The sequence below is a fragment of the Mus musculus genome, chromosome 11 (genome assembly GCF_000001635.26).
Source record: "Mus musculus strain C57BL/6J chromosome 11, GRCm38.p6 C57BL/6J".
Lineage (NCBI taxonomy): Eukaryota > Metazoa > Chordata > Mammalia > Rodentia > Muridae > Mus > Mus musculus.
In genome coordinates this window covers 99,278,542-99,301,590 of record NC_000077.6, presented here as the reverse complement: position 1 = coordinate 99,301,590, position 23,049 = coordinate 99,278,542, and the positions used below count along the sequence as shown (strand labels likewise).

Here is a 23,049-nt window from a genome sequence, read left to right as displayed (position 1 = left end):
GCTTTTAAGTCAATGAATCTAGGCTGGTAGAACAAGATGTACAAATGCTCAAACAACTCCGGGGGAACCTCCGGAGACGCTATACTCCCAACACCACTACCCCTTGGTACTCTAACCTCTTGGTAGCCTGGGTTCTTCCTCTCCTTTGGCCCCATACTAGGCATTGGAGCCTTGCTTCTCTTGGCACCCTGTCTCACTTCATTTCTAAAGCAGCATTGCAAAAATCACTACCAATCAGGTCACGGTCAAGTATCAAACTGTTCCCAACATAGGAGACAGTTATTCTGATGACACCTCTCCCTTATAAAAAGAAAAAGGGGGCGTTGTGGGGTGGTGGGTTGCACACAGACAGCCTGGTCTCCTGTAGAGCAAAGGTCTAGAACCCCGGAGCTCAGGTGGACAGTGATTTCCACCTGCATGGTGGAAAGGCCAGATGTTGTGTTTGGATGAGGGCTGCTCCAGCAGTTCCTGTTGCACCCAGGGAGACAGCAAGGCCTACTAGTCCAATGAGCAGAGGGATGAAGATTTCTTTCTTCTTGTGGCTTTCTCCCATATGCAAGGTGAGTTCTCAAGAAGGAGTTCGGTCACACCTCCTGGGCACCTGGCTCCTGCCATGTAGCAACAGCCTCCCACAGCCCCCCTGCAGAGAGGTATGCAGCATCAATCCTGTATTAGCTGTACCAAGCCCTCCCACATGCAAATAAGGTTTCCCCAAGCTCTCAGTCCAAGTCAATGAATGAGAAGTACCTGCTGTCAAACCCTGAATCACCCCCCAAACTATATATAAATCCTATCCAGGGAATAAAAGGTGTGTGAGAACTACTTCATCATCCAAGCCTTTTGTCCTAAGACCTGTAATACTTGGGAAGAGATCTGCTCTCCCAGAAGCGCCGCCTGAGGCTCTGCCACACTCCTCACGGGCTAGCCAGCCTCTCCGACTCTGTGCAGAGACAGAGACGGAGGTGGAGCCAACGTCATAGTGGAAGTAGGGAAGCGAATTCCCCTCCCAGCCCGCACTTGGAACCCTCGCACCAGGCCTGGCCAGAGATCTCTGTGGAAAGCCTCTGGTACCCAGGGCCACAGGAAACAGTCAGATGGATTGTGGAAACAGGGCCTTGTGGAAGCAGAAAGATAACTTGGCAGTTTTGAGTGGCCTCTGCCAGGACAGTTTAACTAGATGCTTTATCATGGACTTGTAAACTTTTCTTTCTTTCATGAAATATTTAGTGGATAAATAAAACATGTATTTTGTTTAGATATTGAGAGAGAGAGAGAGAGAGAGAGAGAGAGAGAGAGAGAAAGTTTACCTCTTTTATTGTGGCCCCTCCCCCTCTCTGCCTATCAGGGGGTCTAACTCCTAGTCTCTCAGTGGAATCAGCCTGGATGCCCATCAATGGATGAATGGACGATGAAAATGTAACATCTACCTACAACAGAAGATTATTTGCCCACAAAGATTTTTATCATGTCTTTGCAGGAAAATTGATGGAATCAATCATCAATGCACCATGCAAAGAGAGCCAGACTCAGTAAAGACACGTAGCCATTGTTTTCTCTCATGAGTGGAATCAAAAAATAGGGGAGCAAGGCTGAAGAGATGTGACTCAATGTAGATAAAACGCTTGCCACACAAGTGTGAGAATGAAAGTTCAAATCTCGCTTCCAGTCTCCATCTGCACTCGGGGGCTAAGGCTGTTCCACAGCCCTCCACACCCAAACTCCACCCAGGAGAGAGCTGGTATCCCCAAGGTGCTGACACACCTAAGATCACAGGCTCACAGGCCCACAAGAGGGACAAGCTCCAGTCAGACAGCAAGACCAACTAACACCAGAGATAACCAGATGGTGAGAGGCAAGTGCAAGAACCTTACCAACAGAAACCAAGGCTACTTGGCATCATCAGAACACAGTTCCTCCACCATAGCAAGTTCCAGATACCCAACACACCAGAAAAACAAGATTCAGATTTAAAATCACATTTCATGATAAGGATAGAGGACTTTAAAAAGGACATAAATAACTCCCTTAATGAAATGCAGGAGAACACAAGTAAATAGATAGAAGCCCTTAAAGAGCAAACATAAAAATCCCTTAAAGAATTACAGGAAAGTGCAACCAAACAAGTGAAAGAATTGAACAAAACCATGCAGGATCTAAAAATGGAACCAGAAACAATAAAGAAATCACAAAGGAAGACAACTCTGGAGATGGAAAACCTAGGAAAGAGATCAGGAGTCATAGATGCAAGCATCACCAACAGAATACAAGAGATAGAAGAGAGAATCTCAGGTACAGAAGATAACATAGAAAACATTGACACAACAGTCAAAGAAAATGCAAAATGTAAAAATTTCCTAACCCAAAACATCCAGGAAATCCAGGACACAATGAGATGACCAAACCTAAGTAGGTAATAGTTATAGAAGAGAGTGGAGATTCCCAACTTACAGGGCCAGTAAATATCTTCAACAAAATTATAGAAGAAAACTTCCCTAACCTAAAGAAAGAAATGTCCATAAACATGCAAGAAGCCTACAGAAAATTGGATCAGAAAAGAAATTCCTTCCACCACATAATAGTCAAAACACCAAATACACAAAACAAAGAAAGAATATTAAAAGCAGTAAGGGAAAAAGATTAAGTAACATATAAAGGCAGACCCATCAGAGAGAGAGACAGAGAGAGAGAGAGAGAGAGAGAGAGAGAGAGAGAAGAGGTCAGCCAGGAACATGTGGAGGGGGGAAAGGGTCAGAGAGAGAAAAAGGCAGAGAGAGTAAGAGAGTAAGGAGGGGCCAAACAGCCCCTTTTACATCAAGCCAGACCTACCTGGTGACAGCCAGGTAACTGTTGGGCAGAGCTAGAAGGAATGCCAACAATTAGGGTTTTACTGTTATGCACAGACACCATGACCAAGTCAACTCATATAAGGACATTTAATTAGGACTGGCTTACAGGTTCAGAGGTTCAGTCCATTATCATCAAGGAGGGAACACGGCAGCATCCAGGCAGGGATGATGCAGGAGGAGCTGAGGGTTCTACATCTTCATTTGAAGGCTGCTAGCAGAATACTGGCTTCTGGGCAGCTAGGAAAAGGGTCTTAAAGCCCACACCCACAGGGACACACTTCCTTCAACAAGGCCACACCTACTAGAATAAGGCCACATCTCCAAATAGTGCCACTCCCTCTGACCAAGCATATATTCGAACCACCACAGTATTCGTAAATATATTTTGAGTTTGAGTCTTATTTCTGGAAGCATGGGACTGGGAGGCAAAACCAGCAAGCCCTATTCATTTAAAACCAATAAATACTTATTTTATCAAGAAAGTATGGAATACCTTGCCAGATGACGGGTGAACCGGAAACATCATCAGACTCCGGATAATATTTCCTTGGAGCCAACGTGTCCTCATTCTAGGAATCTATCTTTACATGATCAATTATTAATAGCTGTCTATTCTTCCCACTGCCTATCATAGTGAAACCTCAGCCTCTGTAAGATATCTATTGACCAGAGTGACTAAGTGCAGTCAGAAAGCACCAGCTGGACTCTATCAGGGACCGTAATGCAGCCCTTGAGGATGTGCAGGTTCATTCATTGACCTGAAAAGATACTAGTCATTCATTGAGAAATCAAAAGCAGAGATCCAGAATGACCCAGCTTTATAAGAAAACAATTGCATGTATACATTATACACATGCTCATGAAAATAAAAAAATAATATGCTTCAACTCACATGCTCACGAAAAGAAAAATATATGTGGATCAACATCTTCTAAGGGTGGATATTTTGAGGTGGTAAAAATACAAGGGCAAGATTGCTCAGCAAGTAAAGGCACCTGCCAATAAGCTTGATAACACCTGCTGCTTGATTCCCCAGGATACACACACTAAACAAGCCTCTTTTGTTAGTCTTTTTATTTTTAAAGATTTTTTTTGTATACAATTTTGAATACATTGTTGCTGTCTTCAGACACACAAGAAGAGGACATTAGATCACATTATAGATATTTGTGAGCCACCATGTGGTTGCTGGGAATTGAACTCAGGACCTCTGGAAGAACACCCATTGCTCTTAATCACTGGACCATCTCTCCAACCCGTTATTCTCATATAATAATATATCCTGATTATAGTTTCTCCTCTCCACTACTTCTCCCAGTTTCTCTTTACCCCCCTCTCCCCTCCAAATCTCTCATTAGAAAATAACAGGCTTGTAAGAGATAACAACCAAACATGACAAAATAAAATATAAGATGAAGCAAAAGCTATCATATCAAATTTGGACACAGCAAGCCAACAGAAGGAAAAGAGTCCCAAGAGCAGGCTCAAGAGACTCACTCTCTCACGGAAAGGAATCCCATAAAAATACTAATCTAATAGCTATAATAGACACATGCAGGCCCTGTGCTTGCTGCTTCCATCTCTGTAAGCTCGTGTGTATCTTGCTTAACTGATCCAGAGCTCCTTGTTCTCCTGGTGTCGTCCAGCCTCTCTGGCTTCTACAGTATTTCCACCTCCTCTTCCTCAGGACTTCCTGAGCTGTGAATGGAGAGATTTGAAGATCTCCCATTTAGACTCTCTCCTCATAATGTCTAGTTGTGAGTCTCTGCACTGTTGCAGGATATTTGGTCACACTGTGAACCCCAAAATTGTGAACTGGAAAAAAAATCTGTTTCTTGTTGTGGTGTGGCTCATCCCTAGCACACACCTGTAACCCAAGAGCTTTCTGTAAACAAGAGCTAAATAGATCAAGAGGCAGAGCAAGCAACCAGTTGACAGGGAGTGAGCATAAGAAAACCCAGGAAAGAGGAAGGAGGGTCCTTGAGTTAAAGGGTATTAAAGACAGTGTGGGAAAGGAGAAAGAGATTTTTCCTTCTGGGACATTGGTGGAGTAGGAAGGTCAACTGGGTGCTGCCTCTGCTCTCTGACCTATCAGACTTTCATCAGAACGTCTGGCTCCTGAGTCTTCATTTGGTAAATCAAACATTTGGGATTTTGTTTTAAAAACAGCACTGCATCTGTTCCCATCTGCTGCTGGAGGAAGCCCCTCTGCTGATGACAGGTAAGAGCAGGGTGGCATACAGAGGTGTGGGGCTCACACAGCTCCTGCCCCCAACATGACACTGCCCAACCACACTATTACCCTCACTCAGCAACAACAAGACATCTGAGATAAAGAATGGTTCATCTTCTACATTAAGTCTCCTCAAAAGACTTCAGTGGTCCATTCTCTCCCCCATAAACCATGAAGTCCACAGTTCGGTGCCACCAGAAATCATGTGGCAGTCCATGATCTGTGCTGCCACTGGCTGTTATGGGCAAGAAAGCTCCTTTGGGTCTGGAATCTATCTATGACTGCAGACTCATAACTGACAATGAGAGACATTGAAGGCTTCTGTGTAACAAACTCCCCATAATTCCCCCCACCTCAAAAGAGAGAGAGAGAGAGAGAGAGAGAGAGAGAGAAGAAAAGGAGAGGAAAGGAAAGGAAAGGAAAGGAAAGGAAAGGAAAGGAAAGGAAAGGAAAGGAAAGGAAAGAAAAGAAAAGAAAAGAAAAAAGAAAAGAAAAAGAAAAAGAGAAAACAAAACAGTCCAGACAGGGAGTTCTTGAAGAGAGCCCTTTAAAAGCTGTGATGAAGATACTGAAATGTATCTCTTCACAACTGATGGCTTCCAATGAGCAATGGTGTTAGCAACAGAACCATCCACAGACAGCCAGAAGTTGTTTATCCTCCTGCATCTGTTGCCATGGCACCTGTCCTACACCCCCTGCGCATGCATTACCTTCGTTGCCCTGCATCACCTGTGTTAGTTACCTGTGTTACCTACACCACATCACGTAAGGCTTGTAGCATATCCTAGCTGGCTTGAGATCCACAGGTTCCCAGCTTATCACCAAGCTAGACAACAATGTCCTGAATTCAGGACCCTCCCCTAGTACTGCAAAGGCCACAGTGGTCCTTGCATGGGGACCATGACAAATGGCCTGCCCAGGAACCCTAGACAGTTTGTTTGTCTTGGTTTAAAACAGTGGCTTTCAGCCTTCTTAATGCTGTGACCTTGAATACAGTACCTCAGGTTGTAGTGACCCAAGCACCAAGCATAAAATTACTTTTATTGTTACTTCATAACTGTAATTTTGCTACTGTTAGGAATTGCAATGTAAAGAGCTGATATGCAGGATAGCTGATATTCAACCCTGTGAAAGAGTCGTTAGACCCCCGAAGTTACGACCCACGAGTTGAGAACAGCTGGTTTAAAGGGTTTTTCTGAGGTAAGCCAAGTCTGTATAGACTCCAATAAAAACATCTTCAAGTGCAGAGTCACCTCATGGCCACCAGGATGCAGAAGAATCCAGGAAATAGGCGTCACCAGAGGGACAAAAGAAGGTGCCAGAGACAATAATACTGGCAAAATATCAAAAGTCAGGGAACTCAGTGCACATCAGAAAAGCAATAAATGAAATGAACAATAAATAACTATAATGAAACAATTAACAGTAGGTTGATTTCAAAAAAAATCAAACAGAAAAAAGCAGGGAACTGAACAAAGCACTAGGCAAAATGAATGAAAAAAGCCAATATCCTGCACTGACTGCAGAATTGATTAAGTAGAAGAATCCATGAGCTTGGGGGGAGGGGGGGGCGACGTTTGACAATATATGGTTGGAAGGAAAAAGAGAATGAAAAGGAATGAAAAGCTGTGCACAGAGCTTAGCAGATGCAGTGGTACACACCTGTAATCTCAGTTACAGGGAGTCGGTGAGGTTCACACAAGGCCTGGGATAGCCTGATCTACATAGTGAGTTCCACACCACACTGGGCTACATGGTAAGATCCATCCTCAGAAAGAGAGAGGCAGGGAAGGAAGCAGACAGAGTGGGAAGAGAGAGAGAGAGAGAGAGAGAGAGAGAGAGAGAGAGAGGCAGAGGCAGAGGCAGAGAAAATGAATGAGCATCCAAGGTGTGTCAGTGGATAGAGGTTCTTGCCACCACCAAGACTCGTGACCTGGGTTCAATCCCCAAATAGAAGGAGAGACGTGTCATCCACAGCCACAGCCTTCTGGCTTCCACACCAGCATGGTGGCACTTGTGTACCCACCTGACACAAGCACACACACACACACACACACACACAAGCTTACATAGAAGAAATCAATAAGGAAGGAACGAGAGAGGAAGGCAGAGAGGGAGAGACAGGAAGAAGAGATTGAAAAAGCAAATGTCTGAGTCATTCAAGTTGGAATTCAAATGGGAGAAAAGAGTCATGAAGGAGTAGAAAACTTACATGAAAATAAATAAATAAAACAGGGCTGCAGAGATGGCCCGGGAGTCGAGAGCACTGACTGCTCTTCCAGAGGTTCTGAGCTCAATTCCCAGCAACCACATGATGGCTCGCAATCACCTGTAATTGAATCTGATGCTTTCTTCTGTCGTGCAGGCATACATGCAAGTAGAGCATGTGTATACATAAAAATAAATATATAAATAAATCTTTGTAATAATAACAACAACAACAATAATAATAATAAAGCAGAAAAATCAAATTAAAGTCAAAGGTCTCCAGTTAGGTTCAGTACAAATAAGATTATTGTTAGGACATTACAATTAAGTTGCCAAAGTTCAAAGACACAGAAGGATCTTGGAAGCAGCAAGAGAAACAGAGCAAATCACAGGTAAGGGCGTTCCAGTGTTCACACACACACACACACACACACACACACACACACACACACACACCTGGCAGACATCTCGGCAGGAGCCTCACAAATGGCGGGAAAGTGGGATGGTGTATTCAGAGGACTGCGGAGGAAAGCTGTTGAGCAAGAATTCTGCATCCAGCAAAGATGTCCTCCAGGGTGACAGAGTGAAGGAGAGGTGGGCGTGCTCCTAAAAAAAACCAAAAGGTGAGCTTATCCGTCTCCACTGAAATGCTCAAGGGAGCTCTGCAGTCTGAAGGAACCGGGCACTGGTGGGTAACTAAAACCAAATGATTACTCTAATAATGTAGGGGGAGAGTAGGGGGTGGAATGGGGTAATGTCAGTTGCACCTTCAGGGTGAGAAGAAAAGGCGAATGGCTGAAAATAATAAGCAAATGATTTGTCAGGTGGTGAGAAATATAAAAGCTGTGAAGGCGGCGTCCCCAACCCGGAGGGTAGTAACAAGCAGAGTTACAGCTCTGAGGGTTTTTATTTTCCAGTTACAGCTCTGAGGGTTTTTATTTTCCTTCGTTTGTCGAGGCTAAGCCGGAAGATGTTTCTCGTAAGCCTCATGATAACCACCAAGTAGAAATCTATATCTGAAGGGGGAAAAAAAAGCAAGGAATCAAAATACATCGCCGGGGAAATCTGAGGGCGGAGAAAGGAAACATTGTAACACATTGAAAACAATTAACAAAATAGCGGAGGCAAATCCCCACCGAACAAACGGCTGTAGTCCTCTCAATTCCCTAGAATAGACTAAATAGATTTAAGACACATAGATACTTACAGAAGTCCCACCATGTGCTGTCTGCAGAAATCCACTTACAGGTGTGAGGGCAGTGCCTGGAGATACCAGAAGAGGGCATCAGATCCTCTGCAGTTGGAGTTACAGGAGGTTGTAAGCTGCCTGGCATGGGCCTGGGAGGCAAGCTTGCATTCTCTGAAAGAGCATCCTGTACTCTTAACCCTGAGGCAGCATCTCTCCAGCGCCAAGATGAGATGTAGCAATAAGAACACACATGAAGGCAAGGTGAAGGGATGGGGGAAATATACCAGGCAAGTGAAAACCAAAAGAAAGATAGAATAATCACAAATAGATAAAACCAACTTCAAGTCAAAAGACTGTAATAGAGAGAGAGGTGGGTTGAGGAGAAAGCAGAAGAAGTTGGGGGAGGGAGAGGATCACTATATAAAGATAAACCCACTCAGCAAAAGACACAGCAATTATAAATCTATATGCACCCAACACCAGAGACCAATATATAAAGTAAATGTGGAGGTATAAGAAAGGAGAGATCGGTTATAATGTGATAGCACTTTGCCTTGAGGGATCATCCAAACAGAAAATCAATAACAAGACATCATAGCAGACACATAACAGCTTCCGTCAGATAAGGGACTACACGTCCTCTCAACTGCACATGGGACAGCTCCAGGAGAGCCCATTCACCAGGTCAACATATTCAGGAAGACTGAAACCGCATCAAGAACTTTCCCAACCGCCGTGGTATAAAAATATAAATCAGTAACAGGGGGAACATTGGGAAATTTACAAATGTGTGAAAATTAAATCAATGAATGGACAACAAATTTAAAAAGAGAAATTGAACATTTCTTAGGACAAATAAACAAAATGGAGACAACAATACTTTAGAATCTTAGAGATCCGGCAAAGGTAAGAGAAAAGTTTACAAGAACAAGTACCTACATAAGAAGAAATACAGTTGGACGTGTCAAATCTAAGGCCAGCCTGGGCTACATAAGAAGTCCTAAGCCAACCTGAACTTATGAGATTTGTCTCAAAAGATCCATTGAAATTGCTTAGTAGGTAAGGCATTTGCCACCTAGGCTGATAACCTGAGTTCTATGTCTAAAACTTCTACAAGTTGTCATCTCTCCTCACACACACACACACACATATACACACACAGACACATGCATACACACACACAAAAAAACATACACACAAACACACTATGGCAAATGGATGTGCACACATACATATACCTACCTATGTGTGCACTCAGTAATTATTTAATTTTAAAAATGGAGGAAAAATCACATAAGGAACCTGAAATCAATCACAGCTTAGTATTAGAGCTAAGAGGAAAGCAAATAATGAAGATCAAAGATGAAATCGAAACTAGTAAACCACAGAAGCGATCAGCAAGCACTGGGATGTGGCTCAGGTAGCACGGTGCTTGTCAAACATGCACCAAGCCACAGCTTAGAGCTCAGAGCTGCATCAAACTGGGACTGTGCCTGCCTGTCATCCCAGCATGGGGGAGGTATAAGCAGGAGAGTCCTAAGTTCAGGACAGCCTGGGCTACATGAGACCCTAACTTGAAAAAAGTTGATTTATTAATTAATTTTAAAAACATGAATGAAGTTAATAGCTGCATTTTTAAAGGAAAAAAATCAACACATCAAAGAAGACCCAAGTAAAGAAAGAAGGGGTAAGATTGTAAGAAAGAGAGAGGTGGAGGAGGAGAAACAGACACAGGCAGAATGTCTGTGCTCTCTTACATGGTTTTAATTTGTTTGACTTTATGTGTATTGGTGCTATGTCTACATGGATATCTGTGCACCACGTCACGCACCATCCACAGAGGCCAGAAGAGGATCAGACCCCATGGGACTGGAGTTACAGGTGGATGTGAGCCACCATGCGGTTGCTGGGAATTGCACTCGGGTCCTCTGGAAGAGCAGCCAGTGCTCTTAACTGCTGAGCCATCTCACCAGCCCCAATCTGCTCTCCTTTTATTGGTAATTTGTAACTTCTCTGGCACCTCACTCTAGCACTGGGCTGAAATCAACTGATGGACACTGCTAGGTCCATGGGGTGGCCTCTCAGCATGCACACTGGGATAGAACATTTATCTTTCAAGTAGTTGAGTCTGGAGCTGTCATAAGTAATGACTCTGCACAGGAGCTGGCCCACTGATCTTGCATATCCTCCCTGCCCCGTATTACACTATTTCTTTTCCTTTATCATTTGCCACTGAAAGTTCTAGCAACAATCATCAAACACTCTGAACTTCAGATGCTCCTCTGACCTACCTTGATCACATGTCTTGTTTGAAAAAAAATGCACACTAGAATGTTCTATGGAATAAGCAGGAGATACAAATTGAGTTCCATTCTCAACAAAGACTCATCATAGCCAAGCAGTGCTGCCATATGCCTTTAATCCCAGCACTCGGGAGGCAGAGGCAGGTGGATTTCTGAGTTCAAGGCCAGCCTGGTCTACAGAGTGAGTTCCAGGACAGCCAGGGCTACACAGAGAAACCCTGTCTAGAAAAAACAAACAAACAAACAAACAAAGACTCATCATGAGTGATAAGCCACTCCCATCAGCGTGTCAGATTTTTGTTGATCTTAAAGTATGGGACACATTCAGCTGAAATTAAAAAATCAATCAATCAATCAAATAAAAGCACCCAGCATCTATTTGGCAACAATAACCAACACTGGTAGTGACTATTTGCAAGTCACTCAGCAATACAACCATATGTACAAGAATTGTTATTTATAGAATTCTTTACTGGTCAAAATATCATATAATTATGGGCAGAGTGTGGGGCTGACACCCCTGGCATCTGTGGTCTAGTCATTTCTTTTGAGATCCTGGTTACTAGACATCCCCTGGCTAGCTGCCAGACACCCAGAATGTCACATCCAGATGTTCTAGTCCACTGAAAACTCACTATGTTCTTCAGGCTTCCACTTACAGTGGGAGGAAGTGCCAAGAACTAATTTGTTATCTTTGACGGGAGGAAGTGCCAAGAACTAATTTGTTATCTTTGACAAAGACAGTGGAGTGTCACATCTGAGAATGTCTGGAAACACCGTGGAGTAAGGTTTACTAACAAATCCCGAAGCCTCAGTACAGAACAGAATTGTATTTAAACACATGAAGGCAAGCCTTTCATTTAATCCAATAAACACCACCAGACAGTTTGCAGATCACAGAATCCAGATTAGCCTCCTGCACAGATTCGTTCATTAGAAGAGAAGCAAGAAGGACAGTGATATAGCTGTCCCTTGTGAGACTAGGCCGGGGCCTAGCAAACACAGAAGTGGATGCTCACAGTCAACTATTGGATGGATCACAGGGCCCCCAATGGAGGAGCTAGAGAAAGTATCCAAGGAGCTAAAGAGATCTGCAACCCTATAGGTGGAACAACAATATGAACTAACCAGTACCCCAGAGCTCTTGTCTCTAGCTGCATATGTATCAAAAGATGACCTAGTCGGCCATCACTGGAAAGAGAGGCCCATTGGTCAGGCAAACTTTATATGCCCCAGTACAGGGGAACGCCAGGGCCAAAAAATGGGAATGGGTGGGTAGGGAAGTGGGGGGGAGGGGGTGGGGGACTTTTGGAATAGCATTGGAAATGTAATTGAAGAAAATACATAATAAAAAAAAAGAGAGAAGCAAGACAGATGCACTGGGGAGTATGAAGATGCTTTTAGGGAACACTAAGGAAGAGAAGGAAATTCTGAAGACCGTCTGTGCGTTCATGTCTACCCTGACTCATCACCTGAAGCATGGGAGGTAGTGAAAGACTCTGAAAGGAGCCCCTCGCTCAGGCCTCAGGACAATAGCGGACACCCAAGAACTCACGATAGACTGAGCTTGATGTAAACCACATGAGGCTTTATTGGAAAGCCAGAGCTCTGGGGACGACTCATATCCCACGCAGGGGTAGAGGAGTCGACCTCGAGGGGAAAGAGGTCCCAGTTTTTATAGGCCCTCAGGGGAGAAAGGAGAAGGGGGGAGTAGGGGACTTCCAGATCTAAACAATGTCTATTCTCAAGAAATGGGTATGGGAGGGGTACAAGGAAAGAGTCTGGTGCAGGTGTAGCAACTCAGGATTGGCCTGGCTGTGGTTGCTGGGGGGATTTTCTGACTCTTTCTCAGCAACCAATATCACAAACACCTGGCAATGGGCTTCATCAGTGGGCACACACATGGGTCAAGGAATGGTCAAAACATTGGCAGACACACAGGTTCAAGGAGTGGCCAGAGCATTGTGCACCTCTATTTTTCTAAATCAGTGAAGCTAGTTCTGCTAACACTGACATCTATCTTACCAATTTCAGGGCTTCTGTGTCCTTTTACATTCTGTCAGGATCTTTCAGTAGCAACAGCTGTTTTAGCCATTAAATGCCTGTCCCATTGGTCCATTCTGAGAAGACCCAGAAAAGTATCTCCTGAGAACTTAATCTGAGAGATTGGGGTATGGCTCCATGGATAAAGAGCTTGCTATACAAACATGAGGAGCTGAGTTCAGATCCCCTAAACCCACATAAAAGCCAGCATACCTGTGCACACTTGTAACTCCCAAGCTGGAGGACAGAGGCAGGAGGATCCCGGGGGCTCACAGGCAGCCAGGGTAGCTGAAGCGGTGAGCTCCAGGATCAATGAGAGGCTCTATCTTAATAATAATAATAATAATAATAATAATAATAATGTAAATAAATGAAAGACAAGACTTTCTGACCACGACACGCTTCTACACAGAGAATTGCGCACGCATACACACAGACAAAAACCTTAATTTTGAAAGTCAATTTAAAGGATAAATAAGAAAAATTTAGAAAGGTTGATCAGAGGCAGAACACTGCGCAGCATGTGTAAGTCCCTGAGTATCTGGGTTAGACCCCTAGCATTGGGAATAAAGAAATCAAAGAAGAAAGCAAGGGAGGGAGGGAGGGAAGGAAGAAGGGAGGGAGGGAGGGAGGGAGGGAGGGAAGAAGGGAGGGGAAAAGGGAAACTAGCATTACAAAACATAAAGAAAACTAACACCAAGTCAGCCATTCCATACTTCCTCAGTTAAGACCCAAATGTTCTGATATCCCAAGAAACAACATAATTGAAGGCTTTAAAGCCCTCCAGCCCAGAGGATAGTTACAGAAAAAGCCATAAACACAAAGTGACTATCAGTTTTTTTAATGCTGTCCTCCTGGCCTTTCACAGGAAGCTCTCTGCCCAGGTTCTTCGCCTCCTATGTTCCGTCAGGTTTCTTTCATTTCCCGTTCATTCCCTTTAAAACCTCCTCCGCCCCTGAGTGGAAAGATTCCTAATCTACAGAGGGAGAAAAACGTCCTCATTTGCCAGACCCCGAATTGATCCCCAGAACCCATATTCAAAGCTAGGCATGGCGAGGTAGAGGCAGGGAAGGTCCCTGAGGTTTGCTGGCCAGATGGTCTAGCATGTATGCGCGTGCACGTACACACACATACACATGCACACACACATATACACACACATACACATGCACACACACACACACATACACACACATACACATGCACACACACACATATACACACACACATACACATGCACACACACACACATACACACACATACACATGCACACACACACACACACATACACATGCACACACACACACACACATACACACACACATACACATGCACATACACACACATGCACACACATACACATGCAAATACACACAAATACACACACATACACATACATACACACACATACATACACACAAATACATACATACACATATACACACATGCACACACACATGCACACACATACACATACATACACATACATACACATACACACACACAGTAAAAGTAATTATCACCTAGTTAATAATAAACACACAATAAAATCAGCTTAAGGAAAAAGGTTAGCTAGAGATTAAAGCACGCACATGATTTAAAAGTCCGCCAAGGCAAGGGAGAAAGTTTCAAATATGAAAACCCAGTTACTTGAGTATAAAGCTAAGCACAACTGTGGAAAATGTCACCTATTAAAAAATTGTGATAAAATAAACACATAAAGCTTCCCATCGCCGTCACTTGATGGGTACAGTTCAGCAGGGGCGAGCGCACTCACATTGTCTGAGCAACTGACCTACTGAAGCTTTGCCACACTGAGAGGTCAATCCCTACCAACTCAACAGCAGCGGTCCCACCCCCAAGCCCGCCCAGCCCCTGGTGCAACCCTCCTACTGTGTATGGCTATGAATTTGATTCCTCTGGGTGCTTAATACAAGTGGGATGAAACATGCTTTCACATTTTTTAGTTTAAAAATAAAACCATTTATTTAGTGTGTGTGTGTGTGTGTGTGTGTGTGTGTGTGTGTGTGTGTGTGTGTGTGTGTTGGCATGTGCTCAGGTTGTGGCAAAATGTGAAGGTCAGGTGACAACTTGCAGGAATCAGTCCTCTCCTTCCATGTGGGTCCAAGTATCAAATTAGGGTGGTCAGACTTGACAGCAAGCACCCATACCTACTCAGCCATCTCAGCAGCCCCGTTGCTAGACTTTTTAAACGGCACTTTCAAACCAGAGGAACTAGTAGCCAACACAAAAGGAACTGTCTATACCACAAACAAGAACAATACAAGGCAGAAAACGAACAGGGAAAGTTCCGGAACTGAAGATCCTAAGATAGGATAATCCTAACCATAGCGTGAGTTATCAGAATTAAAGGTCCTCGCTTCTAAATATCCTTTAGACAAAAACAGGAAAACCTAAGCAGAGAGACTGGACAGACTCGACCAAACTCCGTTTCTCCATGTGCAAAATGAACAAACTCCTGTAAAATGACTTCTTTGTATATTAATGGTGGTTTCAAGTTTCTCTTTGCCAGTTGCCTCCAAAACAGAGGCAGGAGCTGTAGGCATCGGTTCCTCTCCATTTCTTAAGACTTGATTCCAAAGAATGAAGCTACCCTGGCTGTAAGACAAGAACACAGGGCTGGAAGTGTAGCTGAGTTGGTGGTGTGCTTGCCTAGCAAGCACAAAGCCCTGGGTTCAGTCCCCAAGCCAGTACAACACTGACTGTGGTGGTGCATGCCTGTGATAACAGCCCTCGGGAACTAGAGGCGAGAGGATGAGAAACGCAAAGGTTCCCTTCCAGCCTAGACTACCCAAGGACTTATCTCGAAGTGGAGCAGAGCAAGGAGGAGCTGAGTTCAATCAGAAAGGAAAGCAGTGGTGGCCTCTCCCTAGTTCCAAGCTGGAACCATCTGAAACCTTGTCCGACCGTCCTCAGTCAGTGTCTGCCTGAATGAGCGTGGCCCTGAGACCCAACAGTCCTCAGTTCGAAGTAGGAGGTTCACACCTCAATTCATCCTGAGTTTCAAAGAAAGCAATAACCAAATCAAAGAGGAGAGAGCTTCATTCAATGCAAAATCCGGGCTGATGATTCCTCCCTTTTACTGTTGATCATAACACAGACCAAAAGATAACCGGTGGGAAGTGTTCCCTGTCACCACACTGAGGGTTTTAATTACACTTGATAATCTGAGGATGTGCTCTGCCATCGGGGAAACCATGGGACAAATAGAATGGAGTTATACTTTCTGAATACTTGGAATTGCCAGTCATCAAAACTTCTCAAGGACAACAGTAATTCTGAAAGAAAAAAAAAATTGGCTCCACCTTATTTTTTTTTTTCTATGTCTGACCTAGCCTCATAAAAAAGAGCCAGTAGAGTAGGTTCGTGGAAAATAAATTATCCAATTAGGGATTAACAAAACTGTAACAGGGATTAGGAAATGCTCAGAGAAAAGGAACACCCTATCGGTGTGTATATAAGGGCCAAAAAGGCAGACTGGAACAGGCCTCTCACTCCACCTTTCCTATCACCGCAGAAGCTCAGTCCTTGAAGGCATCATGTTCTGCTCAGCTCAGAAAGGGTCCTGCTCCTCCCGAGTCTCCTCCTCCGGGGCTGTGGGCAGCAGGGGGTGCACTGGGGGAAGTTCCTTTGGCGGTGGGAGCAGCTGTGGGCTAGGGGGAGGCTCTGCCTGGGGCTTCCAGGGGAGCAGCAACAGCTGGAGCCTGAGTGGGGGATCTAAGGGTAGCATGGGAGGGGGCTTCGGCAGCTGCTCAGTAAGGGGTGGATTCGGAGCAGCCTCTAGCTACGGTGGAGGGTCGGGCTTTGGCGGGAGCTCTGGCTTTGGTGGGGGCTCTGGCTTTGGTGGGGGCTCTGGCTTTGGTGGGGGATCTAGTGGAGGCTTCTCTAGCTATGGAGGTAGTATGGGGTGCGGTCTTGGTGGCGTCAGTGGCTATGATGGGGGCCTTCTCTCTGGAAGCGAAAAGCAAACTATGCAAGACCTCAATGACCGGCTAGCCAACTACCTAGACAAAGTCCGAGCCCTGGAGGAAGCCAACACGGATCTGGAGTGTAAAATCAAGGACTGGTATGGCAAGCATGGGTCTGTAAAAGGTGGGTCTGGAAGAGACTACAGCCAATACTACTCAATCATCGAAGATCTGAAGAAGCAGGTGGGCCTCTGTAGCTCTGCTCCTATGACCTGTATGGCTTTATTCGGGTCATACACCCCGAGGGGATTGTTCTTACGTTTATTTATTTCCTTGTGTGTGAGTGTGTGTCTGCGTGTGTGTATGGAGAAGGGACATGCACGGATGGCATAGCCCAAGAGTGGAAGTCAGAGGGCATCTTATGGGAGCTGGTTCTCTTCTTCTACCGAGTGAGTCCCTGGGTCAAAGTCAGGGCATTAGACATAGCAAGTGTCTATACATGCTAAGGCATCTCCAGGGCCCTGCAAGGAAATTTGAAGTCAATGAATTATTCATGTGTGCGAAATGGGTCCTGCTGTATCTGGATTATGACAGTCCCTCATATGATGTACAATAATAGCGTTCTGTCTGAATCTCAATGTGAGTACGGCATTTGTACAATGCCAGATGGCCAACTGGCAGGCATACATAAGAGCCATGGTACCAAGGGGATAATTAGGGTGACCTAATTATTCATGACTCATTCTGACAGGTTAGAACATTTTTTTGTGTCTTTCTGGATTCATTAGGACGATTTTTTTCTTCCTAGAGAATCTGTGACATGTTGCCTAATGTCATCAAACTAAAAAGAAAAAAAAAATCAGCCACAGGTGTATGGAGAAGTATATTTTTAAGTGAAATTCTGTGTTCACATTGAAACCTTGACTAGGTGAGGAAATGGCCCATCTTCTGATGCTTCTGTCTTCCAGCAGACAGGAGCAAAGGACAGTATTGTATAAAACACTGTCCTGTGTCTACCCCAACAATTATGGAAGCTGTTTCCTATTGCAGAGAGATGTAGTGCTAAGTATCCAAGGGTCTCTGCTAAAGGAATCTGCCAGGGTTAACCCACCTTTAAGAGTTTAATGACCTAGGAGATGTGTACCCTCAGCAGGTGGGCGTCAAAAGCAACTGAGAAAGCACCTTGGGCTTCAATCTTCCTTCTTTCCTAGATCCTTTCAGCCACTTGTGAAAACGCCAGAATGACTCTGCAGATTGACAACGCTAGGCTGGCTGCTGATGACTTCAGAATGAAGTAAGGCCCAGGAAGTACTTGAAAGCAAGAATCACAGGAAATAAAACAGGGTCCAATTGCTGAGGGGGAAAAACCCTTTGGGGGATGGTGACCTAAATAAAACAGGAGAGAGCTTGGTCGGTTTTCTCCTATTTTGCTATTTTGGTTTGGAGTATTTAGAGGTGCTTTGTTTTGTTTTGTTTTGTTTTGTTTTGTTTTGTTTTGTTTGAGACAGATACTGTGTAGCCTAAACAGGAGTCAAACTCACTATGTAACTGAGGCTGGCTTTGAACTCTTCATCTTCTTGCCTCTAGCTGCAGAGTGCTATGTCACAAGAATGCACTTGTATGTCTGTCTCCCAGGAGTAAACGTTAGAGACTATTGCTGGGAGAGAAGGGAAGGGAAAAAGAAGGCAAGAACGGGTGAGAGGAAGGAAGGATGGGATGAGGGTTGAGAACTATTATAAAAATATCGTACATGGCTAGAGCTAATATTAGAAATTATTTTTCTTCATGAGATTAAAAGAAAAAACCTTTAGAGAAATGCCAGCCATTTTCATTTATCAAAATAGTCAGGGGTGGGCGGGGGGGGGGGGTGCAGCTCCAACGATAAGATCACTTGCTAACAAAGGCCAAGGGCCCTGGGTTAGACACAGAAAAAAAAAAAAAATGAGAACCATTGCTCCAAGGTGAAAACTTGTCCCGGGGTTGTGGAAGAGAGATGCTCTGAGACCCGTCCCTCACCTGCCTTCCCGTGACCCACTCCAGGTATGAGCATGAACTCTGCCTTCGAGAGTGCTTGGAGGCCGACATCAATGGCCTGCGCAAAGTGCTGGACGAAATGACCATGACTCGCTGTGACCTGGAGATGCAGATTGAGGGTCTGACTGAGGAGCTGGTCTTCCTGAGGAAGAACCACGAGGAGGTAGGAACCGGCTGTGCAGCCACCGTAGGCATTTTCCACCACATCCAATGGTAACCAGTTCTCCTCCAGGTGTCACAGTTTTAAATGTTCACCTCGACGCCTGCATTAGAAGGTTGTGCCTTTCCGTTCCCATCACTACGGTACATTTTTTGTCCCTTTATGCTAGGAAATGAAGTGTATGCAAGGAAGCTCTGGAGGGGATGTGACAGTAGAAATGAATGCTGCCCCAGGAGTCGACCTGACCAAACTACTGAATGACATGAGGGCTCAGTATGAGGCGATGGCCGAGCAGAACCGCCAGGAAGCTGAGAGACAGTTCAACGAGCGGGTAGGGTGCTGCACCAAGCGTCTAACAGTCAAGCTTAAGCCACCACCTCTGCTCCTGCAGCCTAGGACAACTAACTGTGCTCTATTTCCATTTAGAGTGCATCCCTGCAAGCCCAAATCTCTTCAGATGCAGGGGAAGCCAATTGCGCCAGGAGTGAAGTAATGGAATTGAAGCGCACAGTGCAGACCCTGGAAATTGAGCTTCAGTCTCAGCTGGCCCTGGTGTGTACACACAGTTGTTTGTTACTTTGTTTTAAATCCAGCAGAGTTAAGCAAATGAGTTGCCCTTCGTGGTCAAGACGCTCACTGAAGGACACAAAGACAGAGAAAGGAAAACTGTTTTGCTCTCTGGGCCTGGGACATGGCTCCTTGGGGACAGTATCACTTGCTGGGCAGGCATGAGGATCAGAGTTCAGATTCCCATCTCTTCTGGGAAAGCTTGGGGAGGGGATGCATGGAAACAAGATGGAGCCTGGACTAATCTAGCCAAATCTGTGAGCTCCAGTTGCGGTGAGAGACCCTGTCTTGAACTTCTGGCCTCTACATACATAAGTGCACATGTGCACCCCCTCCCCTCTCCCCTCTCCCCTTTCCCCTCTCCCCTCTCCCCTTTCCCCCCTCCCCCTCCCCTTTCCCCTCCCCTTTCCCCCTCTCCCCTCTCCCCTCTCCCTTCTGATTTAATTTGTGTCATGCCAGTGAAAGTAAAAGAAGCAAAAACAAGACAACATAGGTTATGCTCACTGTAGGTGAGCATACACCTTCACACCTTCTCATACAAAACTGGAGGGGTTTCCACATCATCCTCTGACTTACCTTCAACATGACTTTTCATTGTCTCTCTGTCTTAGAAATGCTCTCTGGAAGGGACCCTGGCTGACACAGAAGCTGGCTATGTGGCTCAGCTGTCTGGAATCCAGGCACAGATTAGCAGCCTGGAGGAGCAGCTTAGCCAGATCCGGGCTGAGACCCAGTGCCAGAGTGCTGAGTACGAATGCCTGCTGAACATCAAGACCCGCCTGGAGCAGGAGATTGAGACCTACCGCCGCCTGCTCAACGGAGACGGGGGGTGAGTAAAAGCCGCTGAGATGCTCGAGGTGGGCTTATGTAACCAAAAGGGGGTGGGGTGGGGAATCAGACATGTACCCATAAAGTAATAGGGTAACAGACACAGCCCAACCAGAAGACACCTGAACCTACACCCCAGGGCCTCCCTGGGCTTCTCCCACCTTGGCAACTGCAAAGGAAAATGTTCTTTCTTCTTGCCCATAGTGGATGTGACTATAGAAACTTAGTATCCAAGAATGTGGTATTGAGTGACTCAGGAAGCTGTGCTGGCCAAGGAAAAGGTAGGCATTTTCTGAATGCTGTTGACAGTGTTACCATCTAAAACTACTTCTCTATGGATAGTCACTGAAGAGAATTTCACCCTGAAAGGCAGGCTTCACTAGTATACGTTTACTGTTGGGCTGGGGAAACGGTGCAGGCAGGAGTGCTTCCCTTGCAAGCAGAAAGACCTGAGTTCGATCCCTAGAAACCATGGGCAGAACAAAACAACAAGCAAGCAAGCAAGCAAGCAAACAAACAAACAAAACAGCCAGGCATGGTGGCACAGACTTATGGACTTATAATTCCAAGGCTGGCAGAGACCAAGACAGGTAAATTGCTGGAGCTTTCTGACTGACCCATTTGGCAAGTTCCAGGCTAGAGCAAGACCTTGAATCAAAAAAGAAAGAAAGGAAGGAAGGAAGGAAGGAAGGAAGGAAGGAAGAAAGAAAGAAAGAAAGAAAGAAAGAAAGAAAGAAAGAAAGAAAGAAAGAAAGAGAGAGGGGTGGATGTTGCGTGGATAACCACAGCTGAGGTTGTCCTCTGACTCACATGTGTGTATACCCACCTACACACGTGTACACATACATACATACATGCCTGCATGTGTACCCATTTACACACTGCCAACTTTCTCCTGCTTTGCAGACTGACCTTGTGATCTCATGATTTTCAGATCCCAGCAAGACAAGGGTGACAAAGACCATCATAGAGGAGGTGGTGGATGGTAGAGTTGTCTCGTCTCAAGTCAGCAACATTTCTGAAGTGAAAATAAAATAAGCAGCTGCCAGATCAGCAGGACATCCATCAAAAAAAAGAAAAAAGAACAGCGAGCCAGTGAAACACCCACACCAGACTGACCATTGTGCCGGCTCACTCTCGGGAAACCTGCTACCCAAAATTAGCTGACCTGCCCATTTTCTGCTTCCTCTTATTTTTCTTATTAGAACGTTCTCTTTAAAGTAGTAAGGAGAAATTGGCTCTGACTGTTTCTGTAGCTCAATAAATGTACTTTTGCAAGCTAGCAAAGCCATTCACGTGCATGTTTCTTTCCTAAAAATTTAATATTTTACTACATGGGGTTGGAGTCATGATTGACAGCTCATTTTTACGCCACTCCCATTAATTCTTTATTTAATTTGATGACTTCCTTATTAAGTGAAGATTCCAGCTACTTTGCATGTGGGTTTCAGCATCACACAAGAACAGAATGGCGCCATAGTTGAAGGCAGACCTTAGTGTCCCTAACACTGTAACCAACAGTCTAGCTCCTCAGACAAGGGTAAACGTATTAGAATGATCAACTTATAATTCATTAATGCCTATTTCTTTATGTCAGCCACTGAACAGGTGTTTCATAAGCCTAGAAAAAGAAACACAAGCTATGCCTCACTCATACTTCAACAAGTTCACAGCTGGCTGTGGCTCTTCACATCTGTAATCTCAGCACTTGGGGAATTGCCACAAGTTCCAGGCAAACCTGGGTTCTGTAGTAAATTCCAGACTAGCAGAGGCTACAGGGTGTCTCCACAACAATAAAGCTTACTTTGTCAGTGAGGAGGAAAACTAAATGTGAAGAAAGCAGAGGCTAACGAGCGCTTATAGAAAAGGACATCAGCTGGGCATGGTGGCACGCACCTAGAATCCCAGCGCTTTGGAAGCAGAGGCAGGAGGGTCGAGAATTCACTGTCATCCGCAAGTTTGAGGCTAGCCTGAGCTACATAAGAGCCTATCTCAAAAAAAAGCTGGGCAGTGGTGGCTCACACCTTTAATCTCAGCACTTGGGAGGCAGAAACAGGTGGATTTCTGAGTTCGAGGCCAGCCTGGTCTACAGAGTGAGTTCCAGGACAGCCAGGGCTACATAGAGAAACCCTGTCTCAAAACCCTACCCCCTCAAAAAAGAAAAAAAAAAGAATTCATGAAGGACTTGATTACCCAGGATTTGCCAACCACACTACAAAATGGGGACATTAAGAGTCGACCAAATAAAAACCAAAGGGAAAAAACATTGTACATGTGATGTGGGATCCGATTTCTTTCTCTCTCTCTTTTTTTTAACTGAAAGTTGTTTATTTGAATTTTGTGTTCTTAACACTTTAAAAGTCCTCAAGAGAAGAAATGGTTTTGGGAGCTTCTTCCTTTGCTAGTTAGATCCACATCTCCAACCAAAAATGGTCAGTTGGCAGATCTGGGGTTTCTCTTCCCCACTCTCCATATTGGAGACCTTTTACCTCATTGGTGGTCACATGCACAGTATCTCTAAATGCTCAGAACTCTGTCTCAGTCAGTGATAAAAAACCAAAATGTTCTGATTGGAGGTGGTTTGGGCCCTGGAAAGAGCCTGGATCTAGCCAGGCTGAGCAATTGTACATCACACAATTTTATATTGACCCTATCATAAGTTGGAGAAACAGCTCTGTAAGCCAGACCTCAAGGGGGAAAAAGTTCAC

The 23,049-nt window shown here is 44.9% G+C and overlaps 1 protein-coding gene and 1 long non-coding RNA gene across 2 annotated transcripts in view; one reads left to right on the top strand and one right to left on the bottom strand.

Annotated features, from left to right (window-relative positions):
• The window catches only part of Gm32385, a 61,840-nt gene that overhangs the window by 3,902 nt on the left and 34,889 nt on the right, over positions 1 to 23,049 (bottom strand). The window contains exon 3 of the long non-coding RNA XR_389025.3: positions 21,254 to 21,359. This is a non-coding gene — a long non-coding RNA (predicted gene, 32385). The remainder of the gene's footprint in view (positions 1 to 21,253; positions 21,360 to 23,049) is intronic.
• Positions 16,329 to 21,632, top strand: Krt24 (keratin 24). The gene is made up of 8 exons (NM_029393.2): positions 16,329 to 16,995; positions 17,964 to 18,046; positions 18,793 to 18,949; positions 19,116 to 19,277; positions 19,373 to 19,498; positions 20,125 to 20,342; positions 20,546 to 20,622; positions 21,276 to 21,632. Exons 1-8 carry the CDS (start codon positions 16,384 to 16,386, stop codon positions 21,377 to 21,379), a joined length of 1,539 nt encoding a protein of 512 aa, NP_083669.1. The 5' UTR covers positions 16,329 to 16,383; the 3' UTR covers positions 21,380 to 21,632.